This window comes from Trachurus trachurus (genome assembly GCF_905171665.1).
Source record: "Trachurus trachurus genome assembly, chromosome: 9".
Taxonomy (NCBI): domain Eukaryota; kingdom Metazoa; phylum Chordata; class Actinopteri; order Carangiformes; family Carangidae; genus Trachurus; species Trachurus trachurus.
This window is the reverse complement of record NC_139895.1, coordinates 10832899-10858995: the sequence shown is the minus strand read 5'-3', so window position 1 is coordinate 10858995 and position 26097 is coordinate 10832899. Positions and strand designations below refer to the sequence as shown.

The 26097-nt window shown below is 40.6% G+C and overlaps 3 protein-coding genes across 4 annotated transcripts in view; 2 read left to right on the top strand and 1 right to left on the bottom strand.

Annotated features, from left to right (window-relative positions):
- The window catches only part of taok3a (TAO kinase 3a), an 87459-nt gene extending 84524 nt beyond the window's left edge, over positions 1–2935 (top strand). For both annotated transcript variants that reach the window (XM_083979159.1, XM_083979160.1), the window contains exon 21: positions 2720–2935. In XM_083979159.1, the coding sequence (XP_083835285.1) occupies positions 2720–2881 (162 nt within the window). In that variant the 3' untranslated portion in view covers positions 2882–2935. The remainder of the gene's footprint in view (positions 1–2719) is intronic.
- Positions 2936–5326: 2391 nt separating this feature from the next.
- On the bottom strand, positions 5327–8814 carry pebp1 (phosphatidylethanolamine binding protein 1). The gene is made up of 4 exons (XM_083979184.1): positions 8623–8814; positions 7482–7591; positions 6523–6623; positions 5327–5808 (listed from the first exon to the last, which is right to left on the bottom strand). Exons 1-4 carry the CDS (start codon positions 8755–8757, stop codon positions 5591–5593), a joined length of 564 nt encoding a protein of 187 aa, XP_083835310.1. The 5' UTR covers positions 8758–8814; the 3' UTR covers positions 5327–5590.
- Positions 8815–11046: 2232 nt separating this feature from the next.
- Positions 11047–25039, top strand: vsig10 (V-set and immunoglobulin domain containing 10; the record flags this gene model as incomplete). The annotated part of the gene is made up of 9 exons (XM_083979857.1): positions 11047–11107; positions 11207–11518; positions 14504–14824; positions 16210–16488; positions 20014–20292; positions 21389–21502; positions 21871–21883; positions 22972–23114; positions 24192–25039. The coding sequence occupies 9 exons, from the start codon at positions 11047–11049 to the stop codon at positions 24284–24286; spliced, it is 1617 nt and encodes a 538-aa protein (XP_083835983.1). The 3' UTR covers positions 24287–25039.
- Between the last annotated feature and the right edge of the window lie 1058 nt (positions 25040–26097).

Sequence of the window (26097 nt, the reverse complement as noted above, 5' to 3'; positions counted from 1 at the left end):
CACTCACTGGTAACAGTGGTGAAATCTCTGGATGTGAACTCGCAGCTCTTATGACGACATCTTTGTTGTCTCTTTTATCTGTGAAAACACACTTACTAACAAAAAATACAGCTCAGATTATAATCAGAGCTCGTTCTTAACTAGTTTTTAAAAGGGTCCGGTCTCTCTTTTTAGATCCATAATGTCAATTTATCAACAGAAATATTTATTACTTTTACTTTTAGTCATCAATTATGAAGTTGTGGTCGTTCTCGCTGTCAACCAACTCTCATACTTATTAATAATTTTGCATATATTTGACATGAGCGTCCCTGAACACTGCTGCTGCTAAGGCACATCCTTAAATGTGAGCGTGGAGGCAACCTGCCATGTATACCAATGACATGTGATCAGATTAGAGCGGCCGAGTGCGAGCACGCCTCCTTCCAGAGTGGCCGACGTCATCTCCACAGTCTAGTAGACAGCGCTCCGACAACAAAGAGAGAGGGAGAGAGAGAGAGACGTTTTGAAATGCCGCCCTGATCCAGTTCTGCTGAGCGGCAGAACCGGCCGTGGAGCTGTGTCGCCCTCTCCTGGCCGCCGCCCGGACCTGCAGCCTCCACCGTGTGTTTGGGATGATGTCATTGGTTTTGTAGAAGCAGCACTATTGTCCTCCGGTTTGGGTTCATGGTCGGAGTCTGGAGTTTTCTGTGCATGCTCAGTCGACGGGGGCCAGATTGTCGTATTGCACCACGCAGGGCTTTGTCTGCACCTGTGGATGTGCGTGCGTGTGTGTGATGAGTTCATGTGTTCGGTTCAGAAATATCCAGCCTGATTAATAATGGAACTTAGCACGACAAAGTTTGTTGCATCCAGCCTCTTCGTGTGTGTAACTGTGATGTAGTGAGGATATATAATGGAAAAAACGCAGCTCTGCAACACAAACGCTCCTGGAACAAAGGAAGCCGACGTTACAGTGCGACTGTGTCGATGACGTGTTGGTTCACTGCTGCTGCAGGTTGTAGTCGACTCTGCTGCATCGAGCTGTACAGTGTTACACTCTTATTAACACATCACTCCAATATATATATACCAGCAGCTGACATCGAACATTAGATCAGAAAACTGGAAGTTACTACAGGACGACTTAAACTTTTAACAGTCTGATTAGTAGAAGTTTAATGGTGCGATCTTATTAAATACATGACAACAAGCACATGAAAAAAGATCCACAAAAACAACAATAAACAAGATTCAGGATCCTTTATTGGCATTCACGCTGCGCCAAAAGATGCAGAGCAAAAGGAAAAAGTGAAACAAATAGAGCAGTGAAATATAAAAACAGGTGAAGAGCTCTGTATAAAAACTCAGCCCCCTGGTTAGTGGTGCAGGAAGAGAAACATTAACATGTATTGATACGCTGTATATCAGTGCATCTCAGCCACAACAGCTTCAAATGCATACCTTAAAATATCTCTATTATTATGGGTTTCTATCATAATAATAATACATTTTATTTAAAAAGCGCCTTTCAAGCCACTCAATGACACTTTACTACAGAGAAGAGCATCAAATAAAATCATCAATAAACAACATCCAAACACAAGAAACATACAATAATCAACATTCAGAATATCAGTAAAATAAAAATTAGCAAATATTAAATGTACAACATTTAATATATAAGATCATAGCTGTAGTGTTTCCATGTAGGACGTCACAGCAGGAAACTGGACACGTCATACCTGGACCTGGTCAGACAGGAATAATCTGATGAATTAATCTGTTTGTGCACATTTTGCCTTTAAAAAGACGATGACCAGTACCTGTAGATATAGAGACATAAAGGATTTTTCTTCTTCTTTTTTTTTCAATGAACTTTATTGAAAAGGATTTGAACAGTCGAATGTACAGATTACATCACACAGCTGCTCCATATAATGTCACATTAATCAGAGAAAAATAATACTCAATATATAAAGCATATGAATAAGGGCAGTATTAACAGTATTAAAAATATATATTATATATAAATTGAAAATGAAAGAGGACCTCTTTTTGATTTGTTGTTTTGATTTGTTGTTTTTCTCTTTTCTACTCCTTAATTTTTGCAGTGTATTGTCAACATTGATAACTAAAATGAATTGAAATATATACGTATATGTTATAATAATAATCAAATATAAGTAAATAAATAAAATGACATGGGGATAAGAAGAAAAGGAAATGAAATAGACATGCATTACTCCTCTTTAAAAATGATTCTCATATAGATTTGTAGTTGTGATGTTTTGTTTAGTATCAATTTTGCATTGAAGTCAATGGGACGGGCGAAAACAAAAAGAGCAAAAAAGAACAATTATTGGAGTTTTTCAAACGTCTACTGCTCAGGCATACTTTCACCTAGAGACTCCATTTAAACTTTAAAATGTAGATACAAGTCTTGGGTATTAGTGTATTACTCCACGTTGTGATAGGTCACATAGTTTTTGATCAATCACTGATCAATGACCATGATCATTTTTGGAGAGATTATGAGATTATAATGGGTGTGTATTGCACGGAATGTTCATGTCAGAATGCGTGACATCATCGCTTAGAGTGGGAGCAGTTGTCTCAACCATTATTATATCTATATATTATTATTATATTAACACTTTTACAGCCGATTGAAGAGAGATAAAATGACGTCACACACACACACGCTGCTTCACTTCCTGTTCCTGTTTTCCCGCCGCAGATTGAAGAGGAGCTGGTTTCCCTTCAGAAGGAGCGAACCGACCGGATCAAACACCTGCTGGAGCGCCAGGAGCGGGAGACCGACAACTTCGACATGGAGAGCATGCGGCTCGGCTTCGGCAACCTGGGCACCCTGGACTTTCCCAAGGACGACTACAGATGAGTGGCCTGATGACGATGAAGATTATAATGATGATGACGACGATGAAGATGATGATGCTGATGATGATGATGATGATGATGACGCCGCCACTTGCTGCTGCTGTCGCCGTCGCCGAACTTCCTCTCCTCTCCTTCGACCTGACCTGACAGTGCAGGTGTTCACTGCTGCTGACGCCCACACACACACACACACACACACACACACACACACACACACACACACACACACACACACAGCTCAGTCCCTGTGTGTCTTCTGGGCCGGTCAGACGGAGTCGACGGCAGATTTGATTTGAGAAACAAACCAACCAACCAACCAACCCCGTCCTAAACTTCCTGTCCCTTCCTCCCCTTTCCTCTCGTGATGTCACAAGATGACACAAAAAAAAAAAAAAAAAACATGCTGGATAACTTCCTGTAGTTGTCTTTGTTTTTTTTTTGTAAGACGTACTGATAATAACATACTGTAGTCACAGTGTTTGTTGTTTCTTGTGCAATCAATGATGACACTTTTGGTTGTGTGACTAAAAGTGAAAGACGAGACGAGACGAGGAGAGAAGGAGGGAGAGAAAAACGAGGGCAGTTCTTCGTCATTCGAGCGTTAACGGCACCACCACCACCACCACCATCCATTTCTATAGAGGCGTTGTTGTTGAACTTTTTTTACATCCGTTTGTTCGTTTTTTCGGTCTCAAAGCGGCACAAATACATTTTTAAAAATTACAAAAAAAAAAAGAAAAATCTCGACGCGTTTTTCCTCCAGAGTCGAGCGTCACTCTGCATCGCTCTGATCCGACGACCCGACTCGACCCGACACTGGTCTGGTTTTTTTTTATTCACCAGGACGTTTTTTGAAAAAACCACAATTTGATACTTTGAGAGACAAAGACGATCACGATGTACAGACATAACGTACACTTAATAATAATAATAATAATGATAATAATGATAATAATAATAATAAATGTGACTCGTTCAGGGGAACTGGGGGTGAATCGTGGTAAATCATGGTACTCGACATGTGTATCGTACTGATTATCTCTGCACTGGCAGCCAATGTGAATAATAAAGATAGTAAAAATAATAATAATGATAATAATGATGATGATACATGTGACACGTGAACTCCAGCTCCCAGCTAGCACAAAGGGCTTCATTGGGGGGAGGGGGGGGAGGGAGCAGGGGGACTTGTACTTTGTGTATAGAAGGATTTATGGAGAGCTTTTACTTATTTTCGTATTGTACATGTATTTTAACTGTCACTCATATCGAAAAAACAGAATTTTTAAAAGGCGCTTTTTTCCTCCCCCCTCCTCGGATAGTATTTGAGATTCAGTCATCTATCAATGGGATTTTCATTTAATTTTTTTTTTTTGTTTCTTTTTGTTTCTTTTGTGGCTTTACACAACTTCTCTCGAGCTGTTGTGTATTTTTCTTATAAACCAGACCAGTATGATGCTTTATTATTATTGCATGCACTTTAATTTTTTTTTTTTTTTTTTTTTCCAGGTTAAAACAAAGCATGAAATCTGTCAGAGCTTTTAATTATATTTGTAAATAAAGTGCTCATCACACAAACTTAAGGACGTGTTGTTTTATATATAAATATCCAATGTGAACTCAAACGAACTGGTTTAAAGATTCTGCTTTTCTCATTTCATTTATTGGTTTATTTGAAATGGGACTCTGCATATTAGTGAACATACAAAAACAATTATTTGATATCATCTTTGTGTTAACAAATCGATCGATATTTCCTTGTTTTTACAGGGAAAAATGAGCCGACAGGTTGAAAGACTGTCATACACTGGATCTATACCTCTGTCTCTTCAGTCAGTGGATTTAATCACACTAGAAATGAACTTATCATTGAAAATTATATGAAAACAAGCTAATGTCAGTGTATAAATTAAAAAGGTTAGTACACACTATTGAGCATTAGTTAAGCCTAACCCTTTAAATACTGAATTCATCATTTATAACACATGGATACTCATTAGTATGTAGTTTATAAACAGTTAAAAATGTTTTACTTATCACTGATAAGCACTAACTGTATTTATAAACTACTTACTAATGAGTATTCATGCGTTATAAATGAAGAATTCAGTATTTATTAATGCTTACTATATAAAGTCTCAGCATTAAAAACGTATCGTTTAAGAAGAGCAAAGATTACTAGCGGTTTGTTTCCTGCAGCTTGAGCCGAACAAACTTCTCAAAATCTTCCTCATATTTATAATTTGTTATCACCTTAACAATTTCCTATCATTAGATTAATTAGTTTATGATAGATAGATAGATAGATAGATAGATAGATAGATAGATAGATAGATAGATAGATAGATAGATAGATAGATAGATAGATAGATAGATAGATAGTAAAATGTTCAGTGGAGTTAAAAGTTGTTTGAATGTTTCTTTAATCAGGCTCAGGACACAAATGTTTCATTGTTGAACAGATTTATTGCAGGTGAGTGGAGGTGACGCCACTGAGGAGTTGGTGTCAGTGCATCACCTGAAGGCAGCAGCAGCGGCGGGAAAAGAAAATACTATTCAGTGGCACATAGGAAAAACAGAAAGTGCTGTTATTTGTTGGGTTTTTGCTTCTCGCTAAAGTGAGAGGGAGTTTTTTTCTATCGACCACCAGCTTCCAGGGGAAATCCTAACGCTGAGTGATCGAAGAGTCGACTCAAGTCTTTTCTCGTCGTTACTTCCCGGCCAGCTGCTCGTACAGCCTGGGGACGTAGTCGTCCCACTCGGCCTGGTAGCAGGTCCCGGCCACCGGCGCTCCCAGGTCGTACTTCTTCCTGAAGCTCTGGAGCTTGAACTTGCCGCGTCCGTCCCCGGAGCGGTTGGTGAGGACGGCCTCGGAGCAGGACAGGCTGCCCGGCTGCTCGTACACCAGCCACACGTACCGGTGCAGACCTGAGGGAGGAAAACACACCCGTTTATGTATCACATCACTACAGAAAACCACTGTAAGTTATTTTCACATTGAAGGGATAGTTCAACATTTTATTGCATTCTATTGCCATAATCCCTATAGTCGTAGCAGTAGGTTCATTACCTTTAATTATCGGTTCATGTTGTTTTGAGATCTGCGGGGCAGAGACGTGAGCTGTCCCTCATCAAACTCATCAAATACACAATCCAACAACTCCAAAACGCTCTCGTGGACAAGTTGTGACCTGCACATTCACCACGCTATGAGATAATCATGTATAATTATGTAACATTACGACAGATGAAGCAAATACTCTGAACTGCTTGCGCTTTTGAAATCCCTCCGACCAGCAGCCGTGTCTGGAATGTAGTTCCGGCTTCCTTTTCATTTGTCTCGTAATGTTACATGATTATCTCATAGCGTGGTGAATGTGCAGGTCACAACTTGTCCACCAGAGCGTTGTGGAGTTGTTGGATTGTGTATTTGATGAGTTTGATGAGGGACAGGGGACCTGTACCATTCACCTCCATTGTGTTCACTGAGCAGCTCACGTCTCTGCCCCGCGGATCTCAAAACAACATGCACTAATAATATAATTAAAGGTAATGAACCTACTGCTATGACTATAGAGATTATGGTGATAGGCGAATTTGCCAAAATGTTGAACTATCCCTTTAAGTGTCATCGTCTCTTACCTGTGCCTTTGGGAGGTCCAGAGCCCACGTAGTCGGACATGACGCAGCCAGACGACACATCGTTTCCTTTCATGTTGACCACCAGGAAGTGGTGCCACTCCCTTTAAGTGAAAAGAATCAGAAAACAATTATTTATTTTAGTTTAATCCTAAATCTGTTAAATCAAACTTGTCTGTTTTGATTCACACAAAAAAACATTCACAAAAAACCTTCTCATTGAACAGGATCTGTTGCAAAGTGAAATGAACTGATCGTGTTGAGCAGCAGTGAGGCTGAAATGAGGGCAGCTGGCTCGGAGCTGCAGAAGCTGCAGACTCATTGTGCAGTTTGACTCATGTGCTGGATCGTTCCTACACACTGAGGCTCCGTCATGAAGGAGCCCTGAATCAGGACCGGGGCTTTTTGTAGGCTTTCTTTCTTTACATGGTAAATATTCCTATTTATCTATTTAAACGTATATAAACACAAAGCAAATCAACCAGTTTGACTTGATGAGTTGCAGCCCACATTCGTGTTCCTTATTAGGTAGTTGAAAGCAGCAGTGGACATAAATAATGCACGATTTTAGTTCCTTTTATTTAAAATCATAGTAAAGGGAAGTCTCTGTTCTAACTATTATTAGTATTTTATGACACCATACAGCATAATCATTTTATATATTTAAGGACAATCTGTGCTTGCATTGATAATTTTCAAGAAACGAAAAGATGGGCATTTCCATCTATTGTCCAATATAAAACATAAAGCACAAGACGCCATACAATGAAACAATGCATACAAAACATCCAATAGACACCCCACTTTAAACCACATTTACTACAACAGCACAACATACCATATAATAAATAAGTGGTGCTTAGTATAAGGTTGCATTATCACCTCAACTATATTAATAATTCAGTTTCTTGCCCATTTTTAGTGTTAAGAGTTTTCTCAGTTTTTTTTCCTGCTCCTCTCACCTGAACTTGGGGTCTTTCCTGCTGGGGGCGTCGGGGTCGGTGAGCGCCAGCGTGTACAATTTACTGGAGTCGCACCCGGCCCACTCGACGCAGGTGGGACGATTCTGCACCTATAGGACAACACAGGTAAGAAGAAAGCAGAAGACAGGTGTGTCAGTTGTTGTCTCTAAAGGCATAAGTGTATGTTGCAGGCAGGCATTGGCATTTATGTGTATGTTGAATATAATAAGCATGTACATGAATTTATACCTAAATTAGGAATATAATATAATTAGTTATAATATTACATAGTAAAAAATCTGGTGAGGACAGGAGGAAAACCAGTCCACAGCGTCATGTTAATTTATACTAGTTGACTACTCACTTATCCCTATTTTCTTATAGTCAATGACAATTAAGCAGTAGAACAACGGCTTAAAAGGTGGATTTTCTTCCAAAGACGAGAGAAAAATATTTTATAAATGATACTGAGATTTGGTAATGGTTTATTTCAACCAGTTTACTCTTTCTTAAAAATATTTTTGATCTTCCTCTTGCCTCTGAAAAATAGAGGAGCAACCTCCTCTACCTTTATGGACCAGCCATGATGATGTACATATAAGTGGATATCTATCTATCTATCTATCTATCTATCTATCTATCTATCTATCTGTATACATCAGTGGATATCTATCTATCTATCTATCTATCTATCTATCTATCTATCTATCTATCTATCTATCTATCTATCTATCTATCTATCTATGCATATTACGCTGTTTATGGTTAGATTTTATTTTTTTGTTCATTATTGTTATTTTTGGTTGTTTTGTTTGTCACATATTCGAATAAAAAAATAAAGAAATAAAGAAATGTCCAGTCTGTGTGTGTTTGTGTCGGCCATTGGAGGGCGCTGTCCGCCGTCTTTAACCATCCGCAGTCATGCTGTAGGAGACATTATGTAATCTAACTCAGTGTTGCCAAACATGTGCAAGCACGACTGGGTCCATACACATTAACCACAACAATGCATACTTACATATTTACATATTTAATGCACAGAAACCAGCGCTAGTTAGTTAGTTTATAGTTAGTTAGCACGGTGCTAACAAAAACAATGTAAGTTAGCACTGAGCTAATGCTAAGTTAGCTGTCAACTCACCTGTGTCGGAGTGAGCACTTTACCGAGCTCGTCGATCTCCACGGAGTCGTATTTGATGGTGAGGGGCTTGGCGGGCTGCTCCTCCACCTCCTGCAGCTCCAGGGAGCCGCTCCACTGGCTCAGGTCCACCGGCATGTCTGTTTGTTTCTGTCCTGGTCGGTTTTTTGCAGAGAGACGCTGCTGCTGCTGCTGCTGTTGTAACTGCCACAAGTGCTGCGTTCATGGACCACCGGAAGACATATCAACCGGGAACAGGAATCGCGCGTTTAGCTTACAAATTGAGCTATTTGAATCTAAAATATCTATATTCCTTCATTTTAAATGAGTTATAATCAAATTACAGACGTTTTGAATCATGTTTTTGTCAGTCAACCGCTTCCGTTAGATAGTTTCCACGTAGCTATCAGCATTACTGTAGTAGCTCATTCCCAAATGTTTGTTTCTTAACTGTCAGGATAAAAGTGATATTGTAGCTGCCATATGTGCTGACATTCATTAGCAGTAATGACAAAACATCAAATTGAAACTTTTGTGACTTTATTCTTTTGATTTCTACTGTGTTACGTTATTTTTATTCTTTATTCCTGATATTCTGACCTACACGTGAACGTAACACGGATTGTGATTTGCTGGAGCTGCTGTCAATCATGTCACCCGTCCTGACTCGGTCCCGCCCCCTGCTCATGTGCTCCATTAACACACTTTTTCTCTCTACAGACCTTCTTTTTACAGTCTATGCTACAGACTTTTCCATTTCAGCCACTGGGGCCTGAAAAAAGAGAGTTGTGTTCAACTGACTGTGTAAATTTCGGTACATTCTGGCCCAGTTTAAACACAGAACACGATTTGTTTGTGTTTCCTCTCCCAATATAGATATAATATTATTTCAGGATGGGGTTATTAATCGGTCTGAGGTCACTAGTTGTGGCCTAGTTTATATTAGGAAATGTGGAGCCTAAAATATGCCTTTCGGTTCATTTTGCATGCTAAAGGCCTCAAAACACCCATATACACGCATATTCCCATCATTTGCTTATTAAAGCTAAAGAGTTAAGTTATGGAAAATTTAATTATACTGTGGATATGTGTTGTCATTTGAAATCATATCTCAATATAGGAGTCCAAGTAGTTTAAAAGTCGTTTTAACTGGTCATTTGTAATATTCACTTTTTTTTTTTTGAGATACTGAATTTTAAATGTAAATAATCATTACAATTAAAATAATCAAATAAAATAAAGACATGAAATGTTTCATTCTGCATGTAATGGATCTATATAATGTATTAGTTTCATTTTCTGAATTTAATTACTGACATAAATAAACTTTCCCATGATATTCTAATTTATTTAGATGCACCTGTATATGATGCAGTGTGTTTTTCTCAGGCTGTGTTAGTTAATATTTGTAGACTTCTGAAAAGATAAGCTATAAAGAAATTTGAATATGACTCAGAGAATTAAAAACAAAAACAAAAAAACAATAGGCCTACAATTCAATGTATAACACTTAGTAATCAGTAATCAGCATGACTGTAATTATACTGTACAGTGTCTTAACAATGTAATACTTGTTTGATAGTCCTCTGATAGCAAATGTAAACAACATAATAAATAAGATAATACATGTTGTTATATGTGTGTTTTATATATTTCTATGGATGTAGTATATGGATATTTATGTATATTGATATGGATATTTAGATATAAACCATGATGAGAAAGGGGTGGGATTTTTTTTTAAATAAAATGTGTACTTTTTCCTACTCCTTTTTCAAACTTGAGCATATATTATGATGTGATGATACTTATTTATTTTTTCATCTTAGACACATTCATTCAAAATAAATTCATCCATTCATTTTAGTTCAGTTTAGTTTATTAAGATCCCCATTAGCGTTTGCATAGCAGCAGCTATTCTTCCTGGGGTCCTTCATTTTCATAAGTGACAATACAAACCAACTGTAAACGACACATAGGCCTACTTGATAGGCTACATAAAAAACAAAAATACATAGCCTACAAAAGGTTTTCCCAGTAATAAAAACTGTGATTAAATTCCATTGAATGGGGGAAAAGGGAAATGGTGTTACTGTCCCTTTAAACAGGTGAGGCCAGGGCGTGGTTTAATGTGCGCCAACGTTTCCGGGATCAGCGTGCAGTGCACCCCTGGTAAACAAAGCACGTCCTTTGGGTTCAAGTCACGCCATGTCAGACAGACAGAGCTCAGCTATCAGCCTGAAGAACTGTGTTTAGTTTAGTTACCTGGAGGTTCCGCAGCTGCAATGGGCGGACAGGTGTGCACACAGCTGCAGCAGCGCACAGGTGGTGCACTGAGTTAAACTAGTCAGACAGGTTTCTGACTTGTGAGTGAGTTGTGAAGCCTCTTGTTCACTTCCTGTGAAGGCGATGTAGGAAAAAGTTAACATGAAGATAGGCGCCGCCGCAGCTGTCGCGCTCCTACACCTGTGTTTATCTGCAGCAACAGGTGAGTTATTAAAGCGACACACAGACAGGTAAGACAGACAGACAGACAGGTGAGTGTGTAACTATTTTCCCTCCTATTCTTCTCCTTCTTCTCCTCCAGTTTCGGGTGATGGTGACTCCACCGAATCGACCGTGACAGCCTCACCTGGCGACGTCGCTCTGCTCTCGTGCTACACCGAAGGCGGCGGTAACGTGACGCCGTCCGTGACGACGTGGGAGAAAAATGGACGTGAAGTCGTCATCATCAGTGGTGATGACGGTTCTTCTTCATCCTCTCAGCGTCTCGCCGTGCTGCATGATGGGAGTCTGAGCATCAACGGGGTCGCACCTGGAGACGAGGGCAGCTACCTGTGCGGCTCCACGCTCCCCGGAAACATAACGTTTCATGCACGTGTCCTGCTCCAGGTTGCAGGTAAGTTTAGTCAGTGACCTACTGGGATGAGGCGTTCACTGGAATCCTGTAAAGCAGCATTTTTTTTGTAGTAAATGGGTTACAAACTGGTTTTTCAACATACATAACAGCAGGCAGAAAACAATGCTGCGTTCAGGGCCCCTGGGTGAAACTCTAAAGACCCCTATATGGAGTTTCATTATTAATCTCATACAAACACACAAAACTATAGGCCTAGTGCTGAATTAGGCTATTTTGTTGATCATGCAATTAGGCTGTTGAGAGATTGTAATTGGTTGCAATTTTGATAGCTGATGATTGTTTACATTTTTAAGAAAGAAATTCCACACAAAAAACACTTATTAGGTATATTGCATATACCTTGCATATATATATTGCAAATTTCCCACTTTTCTGTGACAGTAAACGCAACACTAAAAGCAAATTTCAAATATTTTCTGCACTGAAAATCAATAGATTATATTAGGAATTCATTGTCAGACCTGTTAATAATGATTGTTGGTTGCATTATTACACTACTAATGCGTTAATACTACCTCAGCAAAAGTTTTACATGAATTAATTACACACAATGGACAGAAAACATATAGGAAAAAGTACATTTTAAAGCAGATATCAGCTTCACGGCCGTTTCGGCTAATGCTGCGTTCAAGGCAGGCTTTTGAAACCGTAAGTTACAGCTTCAAGTCACAACTACGACTTGGTAGCGTTCCAGGTAACCCGTAGCTCGTGTTTTTACCATCCTGTTGTCTGTGAAAGTTCCCTATAACGGCCACTCGTAACTTCCGACCCGTGAACTCGTACCAGATCGAACTGGTATGACTTCACAGGAAGGAAAAACACAAAGTACGAGTTTCTTTGAACGCACCATGAGTTAGCAGCCCCCGCCCTTGTCAGGCATCAATTGGTCCTCGTGCTACGTCACCACATTCACGCGCATCCCTTGGCTGCACACACAGCCCTTCATGCCGTTCTCTCTCCTCATTGGATAACACTTGTATCCCACAAGGAAAATTTTCTCCTCGGGTTACAGCAGAGCAGAGTGACGGAGAGACTCGTGTTTAGGCTGAAATACTTCATGTAAGTGATTGCTGACGGAAAATAGGACTATTTAGGACTTATATTAACAAAAACATTCCACTGATATCTGCTTTAACAAAATATGAGCTCAGTGTAAAGTAAAACAACAGGTAACGGTGATTCTTAGCTTCCTCTGTGAGGCTGGGAACACAAGATGGACGACTCTGCATAATTTATATTGTACTATAGTCGATACAATAAAGCAAATTATGTTGAACCCTATTGATGTGGAATAAACCTGAGGCTTTCAGGGCCCGTGGGGAAATTAAGTTTACTGAAATCGGTTTAAGAGAAGGTTGAAACTGATAATTATGTGTCATTATCAATGAATCTATATGTGGTAATGATTAATTTAATAACAGCCTCTGATTTCACAACCGTGAATCACGTGTGACTCAAACTTTAACTGGTTCCTGCTGGTGTTGAAATGTAGTGGGAGAAAACACGACTAAAGTTCAGTTCCGCAGTGTTTTACACAATCCTGTTGAAATAACCAAATAGTCTTGTCTTCTTCCAAATAGTCTTCTCCTTCTTCTCCTCCTCCTCCTCCTTCTTCTTCTTCTCCTCCTCCTCCTTCTTCTCCACCTCCTCCTCCTCCTCCTCTTCCTCCTCCTCCTCCTCCTCCTCCTTCTTCTCCCCCCTCCTCCTCCTCCTCCTTCTTCTCTCCCTCCTCCTTCTTCTTCTCCTCCTTCTCCTCCTCCTCCTCCTCCTTCTTCTCTCCCTCCTCCTTCTTCTTCTCCTCCTTCTCCTCCTCCTCCTCCTTCATCTTCTGCTCTTTCTCCCCCTCCTCCTTCTTTTACTCCTTCTTCTTCTCCTTCTCCACTTTCTTCTTCTTCTTCTCTTCCTCCTCCTCCTTCTCCTCCTTTTCCTCCTCCTCCTCCTTCTTCCTCCTCTGCCTTTTCCTTCCTCCTCCTTCTCCTCCACCTCCCCCTCCTTCTTCTCTTCCTCCTCCTCCTTCTTCTCTTCTCCTCCTCCTCCTCCTCTCCTCCTCCTCCTTCTTCTCTTCCTCCTCCTCCTTCTTCTCCTCTTTCTCCTCCTCCTTCTCCTCCTCCCCCTCCTTCTTCTCTCCCTCCTCCTCCTTCTCCTCCTCCCCCTCCTTCTTCTCTCCCTCCTCCTCCTTCTTCTCCTCCTCCTCCTCCTTCATCCCCTCCTCCCCATCCTTCTCATCCTCCTCCTTCTCCTCCTCCTCCTTCTCTCCTTCTCCTCCTCCTCCTCCTTCATCTTCTCCTTCTCCTTCTTTTACTTCTTATTCTTCTCCTCCTCCTCCTCCATCTTCTCTTCCTTCTCCTCCTCCTCCTCCTTCATCTTCTCCTTCTCCTTCTTTTACTTCTTATTCTTCTCCTCCTCCTCCTCCATCTTCTCTTCCTTCTCCCCCTCCTCCTCCTTCTCTTCCTTGTCCTCCTTCTTCTCCTCCTCCTACTCCTTCATCTTCTGCTCTTTCTCCTCATCCTTCTCTTCCTTCTCCTCCTCTTTCTCCTCCTCCTCCTTTTACTCCTTCTCATGAGTGTGTGTGTACATGTCAACTGTTATTTATGTATTCTATGTATATTGAGTCAGCTTTTTTTGCCATGCACTGAGTCCACAACAAATTTCCCCTGTGGGACATTAAAGTTTATTCTATTCTATTCTATTCTATTCTCCTCCTCCTCCTTCTTCTCTTCCTTCTCCTCCTTCTTCTCCTCCTCCTACTCCTTCATCTTCTGCTCTTTCTCCTCCTCCTCCTTCTCTTTCTTTTAGGCTACTTCTTATTCTTCTCCTCCTTCTTCTTCGATCCAGTCGCTCCCAGTTCCTTGTGGGTCTTGATGACGACTGGTGTTTAAGTGAATGAGTGAATGAGTGACTCTTAATGGTGGATCAGATGAAGCACAGTTGTTAAACCACAGTCGTAACTCATGTTTCTTCCAGATGGTCCAGACAACGTGTCCGTGTCCGTCGGCCCCGGCAACGTCCTGCCCAACGGGACCGTCGTCGTCTTCCGGGGCTCGAGCGTCTTCTTCAACTGCTGCGCCTCCTCCTACCCGTCCCAGCGGCTCAACTGGGCCTTCTTCGCCGGAGGAGGAGCCTCCTCGTCGCCCAGCAACGGCTCCCTGGCCTCGGGCTCCGGCGCCTGGCTCGGCCTCAGGATGGAGGACGTCCAGCCGAGCGCTCAGGGCGTCTACAGCTGCTCGGCCAACAACTCCGTCTCCTATCAGGCCGCCAACAGGAGCTCGCAGCTGCTCGTCTACTGTAAGTACCAGGAGCAGGAGGCATGTAGCCTACTGTATGTGCATCATTATACAGCTACATTATACTTTTCTTATATTGTATTGAATATTACAAAAGACCAATTAAAAAAAAAAGCGTTTTTAATATGGAAATGTTGACCTTCTGAATATACTACACTGTCCATCTACAGTGTATGGCCTCAATACTTGCTTGTACCTGCACATTCACCACGCTATGAGATAATAACAATGTATACAGTAATAATGAGACTGAGTTGTTTTCGAGGCAAATGCAGAGACTGCTTGCTGAAAAACTGCCCCTGAAGGTTAGGCGCATCAGCGGTTTTGCATGAATTTCCCTCTAAAACAACTCTGTCTCGTAACGTTCTGTTATTATCTCATAGCGTGGTGAATGTGCAGGTCACAACTTGTCCACCAGAGCGTTTTGGAGTTGTTGGATTGTGTATTTGATGAGTTTGATGAGGGAAACCAAGAAATTAGCCCATTAGCCTCCGTAGCGTAGCTCTAAGCAGCTCGCGGCTCTGCTCCGCCGTTCTAAAAAATAGCTTGCACCGACAATTAAAGGTAACAAACCTACTCCTAAAATTATAAAGAGCCGAAACGGAAGCAGGAAGTAACGTCGCCATGGGACCTCAACTCGGAAAAAGTCTCCATATAAGTGAACGGGAGACAAAGTTTTATTTCATGATCCGATTGAATTGTGCCGTGAGAGAAAAAAATATGACCTCTACCTGTTTAAAACATTGCGTTTCATGCCGAGAAATCAGCAGTTTATCGTAAAACGGCAACGGAAGAATGTATTTTGTGTGAAGACTGCTCTACGGACTACAGATCTGGTGTCCCACAAAAAATACATCACCAACTGACACGGGAAAGGGCGGCATATGGTGTGTGACGTCACCTACGCGACCTGTAGTCTTTCTGGTTACAGATTCTTCAGAATTTTATTTTACAGTAGTTTTACAACAAACTACTGATTTCTCTGCATTTCTCATGGCACAATTCAATTGGATCACGAAATAAAACTTTGACTCCCGTTCACTTATATGGAGACTTTTTCTATAGGGATTATGGCAATGGGCCAATTTCCAAGTGCCAAATTTGCCCTTTAAAGCCCTCGGCCTGTTTAATGCGGTTGTGTCCAGTCTGCTGCAGTTCAGTGAAGTGAAGTGAAGACGACAAGAACAACAAAACAATGACTGGACTTCCTGAGCTCTGAACAACACACTCAGCGCTTTCTGCTCGTGTTTCTGCTGACGACCGTTACATAAGGAGACACAAAGGAAACAGACAACAGAGGAGGCGACACTTTTTATTTTGTGGGGTCAAAGGTCAGAACTAGACTGGAGCTCCTCTTTAATGTTGTTGTTTTATTTCTCTCTCTAGACGCCTCGGACCGACACCCCGAGTGCATGTGGTCGCCGGCCCAGGACCCCTCCCACATCCGGTTCACCTGCAGCTGGTCGGGATCGTACCCGGCGCCGACGCTGAGCTGGGAGGACGACGGTGCTCAGGGCCGAGGACGCGTCTACGCGACGGAGGTGACGGACAGCCTGTCGGTGACCATGAACGGCTCGCAGCTGTCGGACGGGCAGACGCTGAGGTGCACGGCGCAGCACCAGGCGCTGGCGGCCGCCGAGGAGAGGTCGTGTTCCTTCACCCTCAGTAAGCACACTGCTGTTGTTGTTGTTGTTGTTGTAGTTGTTGTAGTTGGTGTTGTGGTTGTGACACAAGCCTCATAATGGTCCTGAGACGAGCAGCTGCTGAATCTTTTATGGAGTTTCCACTTAAGAGGCCACTGAGCCTCTTCAGGGTGCAGCAGCCAGGTTCACATAACCACTGACCTCAGATCAGTTTAACCCTCGGATGACTGAGCCTTCAATTTGTACCACTTCCATGATACCCCTGGACAAAATTTAGATATCAGTTACCCCCTAAAATTTTTGTGATACATATAGGGCTTGGTCTTGACTAAACATGAAAATCACTTTTGACATGGGGTTCAAAATGTTTAACCCCTTCCTGGCCAGTTGTTTTTGCTGCAAAAACACAACATTTCTATGGGGCTCCATGGGGTTTTTGGCTGGCGACAGTATTTTAGTGATTAAAAAAATAGAGATATCCAAAAATCCCCATTGGTGAAAACTACTGACTATAATATGTCAACAAAATAAAACAAGATTTTTTAAAGGGGCTTTATCCATTGTTCAGATTTCAGTTCTGGAAATAAGCGCATATTTCATTAGATATTGCCTAATTTACATATTTAAACATGAAATTTGGCAAAACTTGTAATACAAAAAATATTTGTCTTAATGTGAGTAATAAACTTGGGAAATTTCATGGTGATATCTGTTAGTTACAGTAAAATTTTTACTTTATTTTTACATTAAAAAACCCATTGGACATTTTTGTCCAGCGAAGGGTCATGGGTGTGGTTAAAATGCATTACGGGTCCAAAAAAATGGACTTTAATTCTGAAATTCGGGACATCCAGAGTTTACCCCAAAATACACCTCCTTGCCAAAAATCAGGCCCCAGTGACCTTTCATTTGACCGTGGGGAGTTGGGAAAGTGTGAGAGGTGGACGAAAATGTCCAGGGGTTGCAGGCCGGGTCAGTTTGCCAAAGTTAAGCCACACGGCGCCCACCCCCCTAAAATAAAAAGAAAGAAGATTGTGACACTGTCAGGACAGGGCAGGGACACTGGCTCCTGTTTCCAGCCACCAGTGGAAAACTGCATTTAAACAATGTAAAGAAACTTTTCTCTGACCTTGAGTTACTCTGGATGATTTACAACCTTCACGGTGGAAGTTTTTAATATTGTCTAAATTAGCGTCAATGAAAACATCTGGACTGAGCTGTGACAGTGTCAAACAGTGTTATATTGTCTCTGTTTTCAAATAGAAGAAACAAAACCTCATTTATCATAAAAAATTACTGACAATTAAAGGTAACAAACCGGCTCCTAAAACTATAGGTGTAAGATAGCCACTACAATAGGGATTATGGCAATGGGCCAATTTGCCAAAATGTTGAACTAGCCCTTGGCTATAATATCTTAATTATGAATGAAGTATTGAGATAGTATCGTGTCGTGGGACCTTTGCTTCCATTGAGGGTTTCTACTAAAGAGTTTGTCCCTGTGAAAAGTCCTGTCAGTTCGCTCTGTTGTCAGATGAAACCAAAAGTCCATAAGAAAACAGTGTTTATCAGACTGAGGGATCGTTGTGAGTGAGTTATGTTCCTCCTCCTCCTCCTCCTCCTCCTCCTCCTCCTCCTCCTCCTCCTCTTCCTGTCATAAACTCTCTGCTCAGTTTCTCAGCCCAAGAAGAAGTTGATTGACAGGTGACCTGAGCCTCTGTTAGTTATACTAATTAGTTTACGTTAGACTCTGGTGCTGCTGCAGAGACAAACACACCCAGAGAGACGGAGAGTGCAGCCTGCAGGACATGTGGACACGTGGACATGTGGACAGTGAGTCACTCAGTGGTGTAGTAAGGGTTATCACAGGACAGATTGTGCAAAACGCTGATGATGACGCATAAGTGCACAACAGTATAAACCTCTGCATCAGCTTATCAGACCTCTTTGATGATGGTGAAGGTGTGTGTGTGTCTTTCGATCTGATTTGAGAGGTGTGTCTAAGGTTGCATCAGTTTTATATCTGAACTGTTCAGCTGACATGAGATGAATTGGAAACTAATCTGCTTTGATGATCAATTCATTGTTCACTTTTCAGGCAAAAGAGTCACTGGCTCCGTTTCCTGAAATGTGAGGATTTACTGTTTTTGTCAGCTGTGTATTGCTGTCAATTGAATCGTCAAATCAATATGAAGTTTGTTTGTTTTTTCACACATTTTGACAATTCATAGATTTAATAATCAATAGGGGAAAAAATGAAAGTAGTTAGGTTTGTCATCTACAGAAACCTAACGCTAAACTTTTATCTGACAAAACAGCGCTGAAGACAGCAGACTGATATTAAACATCTTATTAATGAGATTTTAGCACCAAAGCACACACTACAAAACAGTTTAATATAAAACAGTGAAAAGCATCCATTTCTGACATTTTGTGAAGCTGCAACCACTAATAAACATATTGTTTTGATTTAAATGGTTTAATACTTTGAGAAATACACATATTTGTGCTCCTACCAAGGCTTCAGTGTGAAGTTTGAGCTTTAGTTGGTGCCTGAAGATGATTTAAAAAAAAAAAACTGTGTTGTTGTTGTTTACCTCTGTTTCTATTATTGAAGCTATGCTAAGCAAACTGCTTCCCTCCTGTAGCCTCATGTGGTGTCGTCGTTCTCTCGTCTATTTATGAGCAATATTTTCACAGATTTCACACTGTCGTTTCAAATAATGAATTACCATAAATATAATAATTTTCTGTGGATCATTTCAGCCCTAAAAGTGAAATAAAATGCTGTAGACTTGGGATGTCACGATTATAACATTTCTTTGTACGATTATTGTCAAGAGAAATAATCACGGTACTACGATTATCACGATTATTATGCATTAATTAATTTCACAACACTATGAATGTGTAAAATCAAATAAAGTCAAAATATAATTTGTTGTTTACACAAAATATCTCAAGTATCTATTAATATATGGCCAATTATTAATCCCCCAGGGGAAGTGTTTGAAATACAGGTCATAAATTGTGATCTACACCAAATGTTTAGTTTTTTTTAAATTACAAATGACACGCTAACATTTAAATTCCTACCAATTCAATGTTACGTACTATGTTAAATGGACCATTATCTGTGCATTTTCCTTTATTTTTTTGGTGCACATTTGGGTCATTATCAAAATACGGTGATTTTACGAGTCAAACTTAAAAATTTTAATTCAGTTTTCACAAATTTAATTTAGTGGGAACTATTTATTAGCATGTTGACCATGTTACCAACTATAATGGACAACTATAATATATTTTTTTCATCTAATCTAATTTTCAAGCATTTGTGTGTCTGGAAAGTACAGGGACATGATGTTTTTCACCGTATTTTGATAATGACCCATCTGTATTTAGGAATCTTTACGATTAATTACCACAATTAACTGTGAAAACAAGTAATCGTGACATCCCTACTGTAGACTGAGGTTTAATTTAACTACTTCAGCAGCACTGAGAACTGTTTGGACACTAACTGTTGCTTGTCCGTCCCTCCCAGAGCCTCCGCGCCCCGTGGTCGAGCCCATGGTCACGGCTCTGCAGGCGACCAGCGTGACTCTGACCTGCAGCGAGGAGACGTCCATCCCTCCTGCAAACACCACGTGGAGAAAAGGGCCGGACGTCCTCGTGTCCGGGTCCAAGTACGTCCTGTCCGAAGAAGGCCCCGTCCTCAAGCTGACCATCCTGAACGTCAGCAAGGAGGACGGGGGCTTCTACTTCTGCCGCAGCGAGAACCCGCTCGCCGTCGCCGGGCAGGAAGTCTACCTCACCGTGACAGGTGAGAGCGTCTTGTGCAGGGAAGGACTTTGACACACAGGAAGGATTTAAAGGGATACGCCAACATTTTTTTTTTTTTTACGTGTCTTGCCTCACTCCCGAGTCCATGACAAGCAGATAGACACCATCCTTTCGACTGTGTGTGCAGTAACGAGGGAGATAGAGCCGTATCGCCCGTAATTAGCTTAGCTCAAACACTGGAAGTGTATAGGTAGTGTTAGCCTGCCTCCACCTAAAGTCATCAGAGACACTCTTCAGCAACTCTAAACGGACCGATCTTCGTCTCAGAGCTGACAAAACTCTCCGGTAAGGCATCTTGAGCGGTCAAATGCCGGTAACAGGACGAGATCGGTCAAAACGGAGGGTTCAAACAAAGACGGTTTATTTTGGTTTAAGCTAGCTACATCGAGGGTATGTTAGCTTCCTATTTCAAAGTAAAAACACAAATTCTATCCTCATGGTTTTCTGTATGTAAAGGGCAACGGGTGTTTTATTTTGTGAAAGTAACCGGACGTGTGTTGGTCACAACGGCTAGCTTGAGTAGCGCCAAATTCGTCCAAACAAAATTGTAAACAGCTGGTATTTAGACAAATTAACGACACACTGCTGATCTAAACGGCTACTTTATCGCCTAAAAATTTTGAAATGTTAATAAAAATTATATATTTACAGAGTTCAGAGCTAAAATGAAATCAGCTTCTGACTGCTGATTTCGGCTCGGGTAGCAGGCAGGCTAATACTACCCATACACTTCCAGCGTTTGAGCTAAGCTAATTACAGGCGATACGGGCTCTATCTCCCTTGTTACTGCACGCACAGTCGAAAGGATGGTGTCTATCTGCTTGTCATGGACTCGGGAGTGAGGCAAGACACGAAAAAAAATGATGGCGTATCACTTTAATAATAAACAATGGGCTGAAGGTGCAGTTCAACTCAACGCAAACGTCTGAATGGAGCGGTAGGTTTTAAACAAAGAGCCGGTCGCTGCAGGTGTCGACTCCGCCTGAGGAATGCTGATAAACCTGCTGCTCCTCCCGTTTGCTGCTTCGCTCACTGCTACAACTTCTCCTCTTGGTTTGTTTTTTTTGCCTCTGCAGCCTCCTCTGAATACACAGGAGCCATCGTCGGCATCTTCATCGCCGCCCTGATCGTGGGCTCGGCGGTCATCATCGCTAAAACCGTTTACTCCAGCCGACACCGGATCTGCCTGGGTAAAAACTTCACTTTGCAGCCGTATTGATATTAAACATCTTATTAATGAGATTTTAGCATCAAAGCACACACTGCAAAACAGTTTAACATAAAACAGTGAAAAGCATCAATTTCTGACATTTTGTGAAGCTGCAACCACTAATAAACATATAGTTTTGATTTAAATGGTTTAATATTTTGGGAAATACACATATTTGCAATCTTACCAAGGCTTCAATGTGAAGCTTGAGCTTTAGTTGGCAGCCGACACTGAATCTGCCTGAGTAAACTTCACTTTGCATCCGTCACGTTCAAAATCACAAAAAGTTTGAATCAAATAAATCCATGAAAAGTAATTCAACTCTTTCTGTTCATGTTTTTGTTTCAGGAGGCGGCTTTGGGTGAGTATCTCACATTTACCTGTCTAATAAAAACTCTCATGCAACACCTCACTTTCATTTTAACTATTGTGAATAGTAGTTTATTATATGTTTATTTTAGAGGTTTCTTTTTCTCATCCTGGCAAACATCTGCACTGAAGACGCTCCTCCTTATTACTTAATCACCACTCACATCAGATTTATTGGGAACACTTTATAATAATTACACACTATTAAGCATTAAATACTATATTCATCATTTATAACACATGAATACTCATTGGTATGTAGTTTATAAACACAGTCAAAATGTTTTACTCATCATTGATAAGCAATATATAAACTACATACTAATGAGTACTCATGCGTTATAAATGAAGAATTCGGTATTTAACACATGAATACTCATTAGTATGTAGTTTATAAATACAGTTCGTGCTATCACTGTTCACTGGAAATTATTAAACACATTCACCCATAGATCTGAAAAAAAAATCTCAATACTTTTTTTATTTTAGCTCCCAAATCCACATCATGCATTGCATCATGGGACAAATGTGTCAACATAATGATGTTTTTTCTTTTTTTACTTTAAGTTTACTATGCGTAAACGTAAAGGTAAATAACATCTTGATACCCTGCAGAGTTTTTTTTTTTGTAAACAAACAAAATTAATGTTGTTTGTGTCTCACCAGAACACACAGTTGTGAGTCCTCGGGGTCTGGTCAATGTGTTGTATGAGTTTCCTTTATTGTAAAACATTTGATTTTTCAAAGATTTGTAATTGTTTCTATCTTCTATGATTAATACAATATCCTTCTTCAATATTCTTGTTCTTTGTTGCTTTAGTTTGCAAGTTAGTACTTTTTTTTTTTTTGGTTCATTACTGCAAACAGCTGCTGGATCAGCTGAATAAAGTAACACGGGCGTTTCAGTGCATGAGACTGTAACAACAACAGGACTCCAACAACATGACTCGTATATTTAAACCTCCTTTGTTTTTGGATGCAGACACTGAACACAACACAGAACAGCCATCGTGTATTTACTATTAATTACACGGCCAAACGGGTGTGTGTTGATGTGGTTGTGATGTTTCTGCTCCACAGGCAGATGGAGGAGGACAGAGGAGACGTGTTGAGTCTGGTGGAGTCGGAGGACGAGCAGATCTTTCAAGACACCGTCCCCGAGCTGCCTCCGCTTCCCAACGGACGCCAGACGACGCTCGTTCAAATACACCGGATCCCATCGAGTACGACCTCGTTTATAGTCGACTTAAAGGGATAGTTCAACATTTTGGAAAATTGGCCCATTGCTATAATCCCTATAGTCATAGCAGTAGGTTCGTTACCTTTAATTGTCGGTGCAAGCTATTTTTAGAACGGCGGAGCAGAGCCGCGAGCTGCTCAGAGCTACGCTACGGAGGCTAATGGGTTTTCTTGGTTTCCCTCATCAAACTCATCAAATACACGTACGAAGAACGTTACGAGAATGAGTTGTTTTAGAGGCAAATTCAGAGACTGCTTGCTGAAAAACTGCCCCCGATGGGAACTCGGTTTTGCATGAATTTACCTCTAAATCAACTCTGTCTTGTAACGTTGTGTTATTATCTCATAGTGTGGTGAATGTGCAGGTCACAACTTGTCCACAAGAGTGTTTTGGAGTTGTTGGATTGTGTATTTGATGAGTTTGATAAGGGAAACCAAGAAATTTCTATTTATTTCAATTTATTTAGGATAGCCCCTTGAGATGCAGCATCTCGTTTTCGAGGGGGTCCCACATACAAAAATAACACAAGGACAAACTACTACAATGATACACAACAGACACAACACAACACTGCTCTCCCACTTCAACAGCCCCCCAAACCCCACCCTGCTTATCCCAGACTCACAAGAAGTTGGATTACAAATACTGTACACTGTATATGCACGCATACCTACATATAAATGTAAATGTAAGTGCTCACATACACATAAGCAAATACATATAACAATACAACATCATACTCACAATGCAACATCAGGGGCAACAGAGTGCCACTGCATCAGAAACATGAGCAGCTTGTTCTTAAGTGGGAAAATAAATTTGTTCTAAAGATATAGAAGGAAATCCCATTAGCCTCCGTAGCGTAGCTCTGAGCAGCTCGCGGCTCTGCTCCGCCGTTCTAAAAACAGCTTGCACCGACAAATAGAGGTAACGAACCTACTGCTATGACTATAGGGATTATGGCAATGGGCCAATTTGCCAAAATGTTGAACTATCCCTTTAACTGTTTATACATGAAGAATGAAAATGGTAATGTAGAAATCATCCGCTCTTCTTGCAGGTGATCACGAAGATACAGAAACGGCCGACAGGAGCCCGGAGCAGCAGGACAACACTCAACACACGGAGAACCTGGTGGATCTTGTAACATTTTAGGCATTGGGTTTTTTTTTTTTTTTATGTTCAATATTATTTACTCCCAATGAGAATGTGAACAGAGCAGGTGGAAGAGAAACGTAAAAGAGATTTTTTTAAAAGTCTGTTCATTTGTTATTTCTTAAAGAGGAGATGAATGTTTTTAAGCTTCTTTCTGTGATTTGAGTTTGTACAGTGTTTGAAGACGTGAATGCAGTAAATGAAGCTGTTGAATCAAAAAACAATGTGATTGTTGCACCACTTACGTAACTCATAACTAACTCCTTATTCACAGCGTTACATACGTCAACACCCTACACGTAACATTTTTCACTCCAACTATCTTGGTGCACAATGCAACTCCTGCCTGGACATGTTTTAAAAAATGTGGTGCAGTCAGTTTGTCGCTGAGTCGGTGGTGTCACATCACTAATGTCACTATTGGACTTTGCTCTTTTGTAAATATTTAAACTCAACTGGGATTTAGTAGCAAAACCTGAGAGTAAAATCAGTGGTAGTGCATTTAAAAATTACACCCAGGTGATTACTGAGAATGATGAAAGCTGATTTTCATACAAAAGTACCAAGTTTCCTCTTTCTTATGTCATAGAAAAGTGAAATTCGCTTTGGCTTTGGACAGTTTGAACCAGTTTAGAGACACAAATGAGATGTAAAGCAGTGATTCACGATTCATTGATACTGAAAACAATGGTTGGCTGCGCCCTACTGTACATGAATGACAGCACACTGAAATGTTCAAAGCTATTTTTATTACAACACCATTGCATCAGAGAAAAATGTGTAACGGTGTGACGTTAAGTGGCACAAACAATGAAAATATTGCACATTTGACATGCAAAGCACTTCCTTAAGTGCCTTACTTAGAAGCAATGGTATGAAACATTAAAATGCATATTTAAGCTTTATAAGCTGTGTGGAGAATATGAATTTACAATCTGAATTTAAATGAGCGTGGGAAATGATTATTAGCTACAGAAGTGTGAACCTGTTGGAAACATGTCTGGACAAGCAGTGTGTAAAGTTTGTAACCTTTGTTATTGGTTTCATTGATAAATATTAATTGGCTGTAAGACACTGTGTAATAACATTGTGACCAATATTTAAAAAAAAATTGTACAGTGGCCAGTCAAATGCCACATCATTATTTATTAAACTATTGCTCATCCAAAACATTTGACAGTGAACTCCACACTTCCCCTTGTCCTCCAATACACCGACCTCAGATCAGCTCATCAATTTATTGGAAGAATATACTGTATTGGGAATTATGATTTTGAAGTTTATTTAATTAATTGATGTGACATAACATTTAAAATGCTGACAAAAAAAATCACAAATTTGTAATGAAAAGAAGCAAAATGATGAAAAAATCCTGTAACAAAGCAAATAGGACGAATCGCCTTGTTGTTTACAACTACTTCCGGGTAGAAAACCAGCCTTCGAACAATAGTGACGGACGAGAGTTTCGCTATATATCTCTACTTTTTCATGTCACTATATCGCCGTTTAGACTAATCTGATGTTTGTAAAGTCTATAAAACCAATGATTAGACAAACATTACTATTTACGTGTGCACATTTTTGTAATTAGTCATGGTTATCAGAGATTAGCTGGGCTAACGGTTAGGCTACCTGTTTAATAACTCAGTGACTCAATAAACGGTCCATGAAAAAATATTTTCTCCAGCGGATATCTTAGTTACAACATGATTGAGCAAACTGGAGTAGTTTCATGTCGTGTCCGACAACGGGAGGGTTTTAACAGCTGACGTCCTGCTGTTAGCTTAGCTACCGCCGTTAGCTTAGCTACC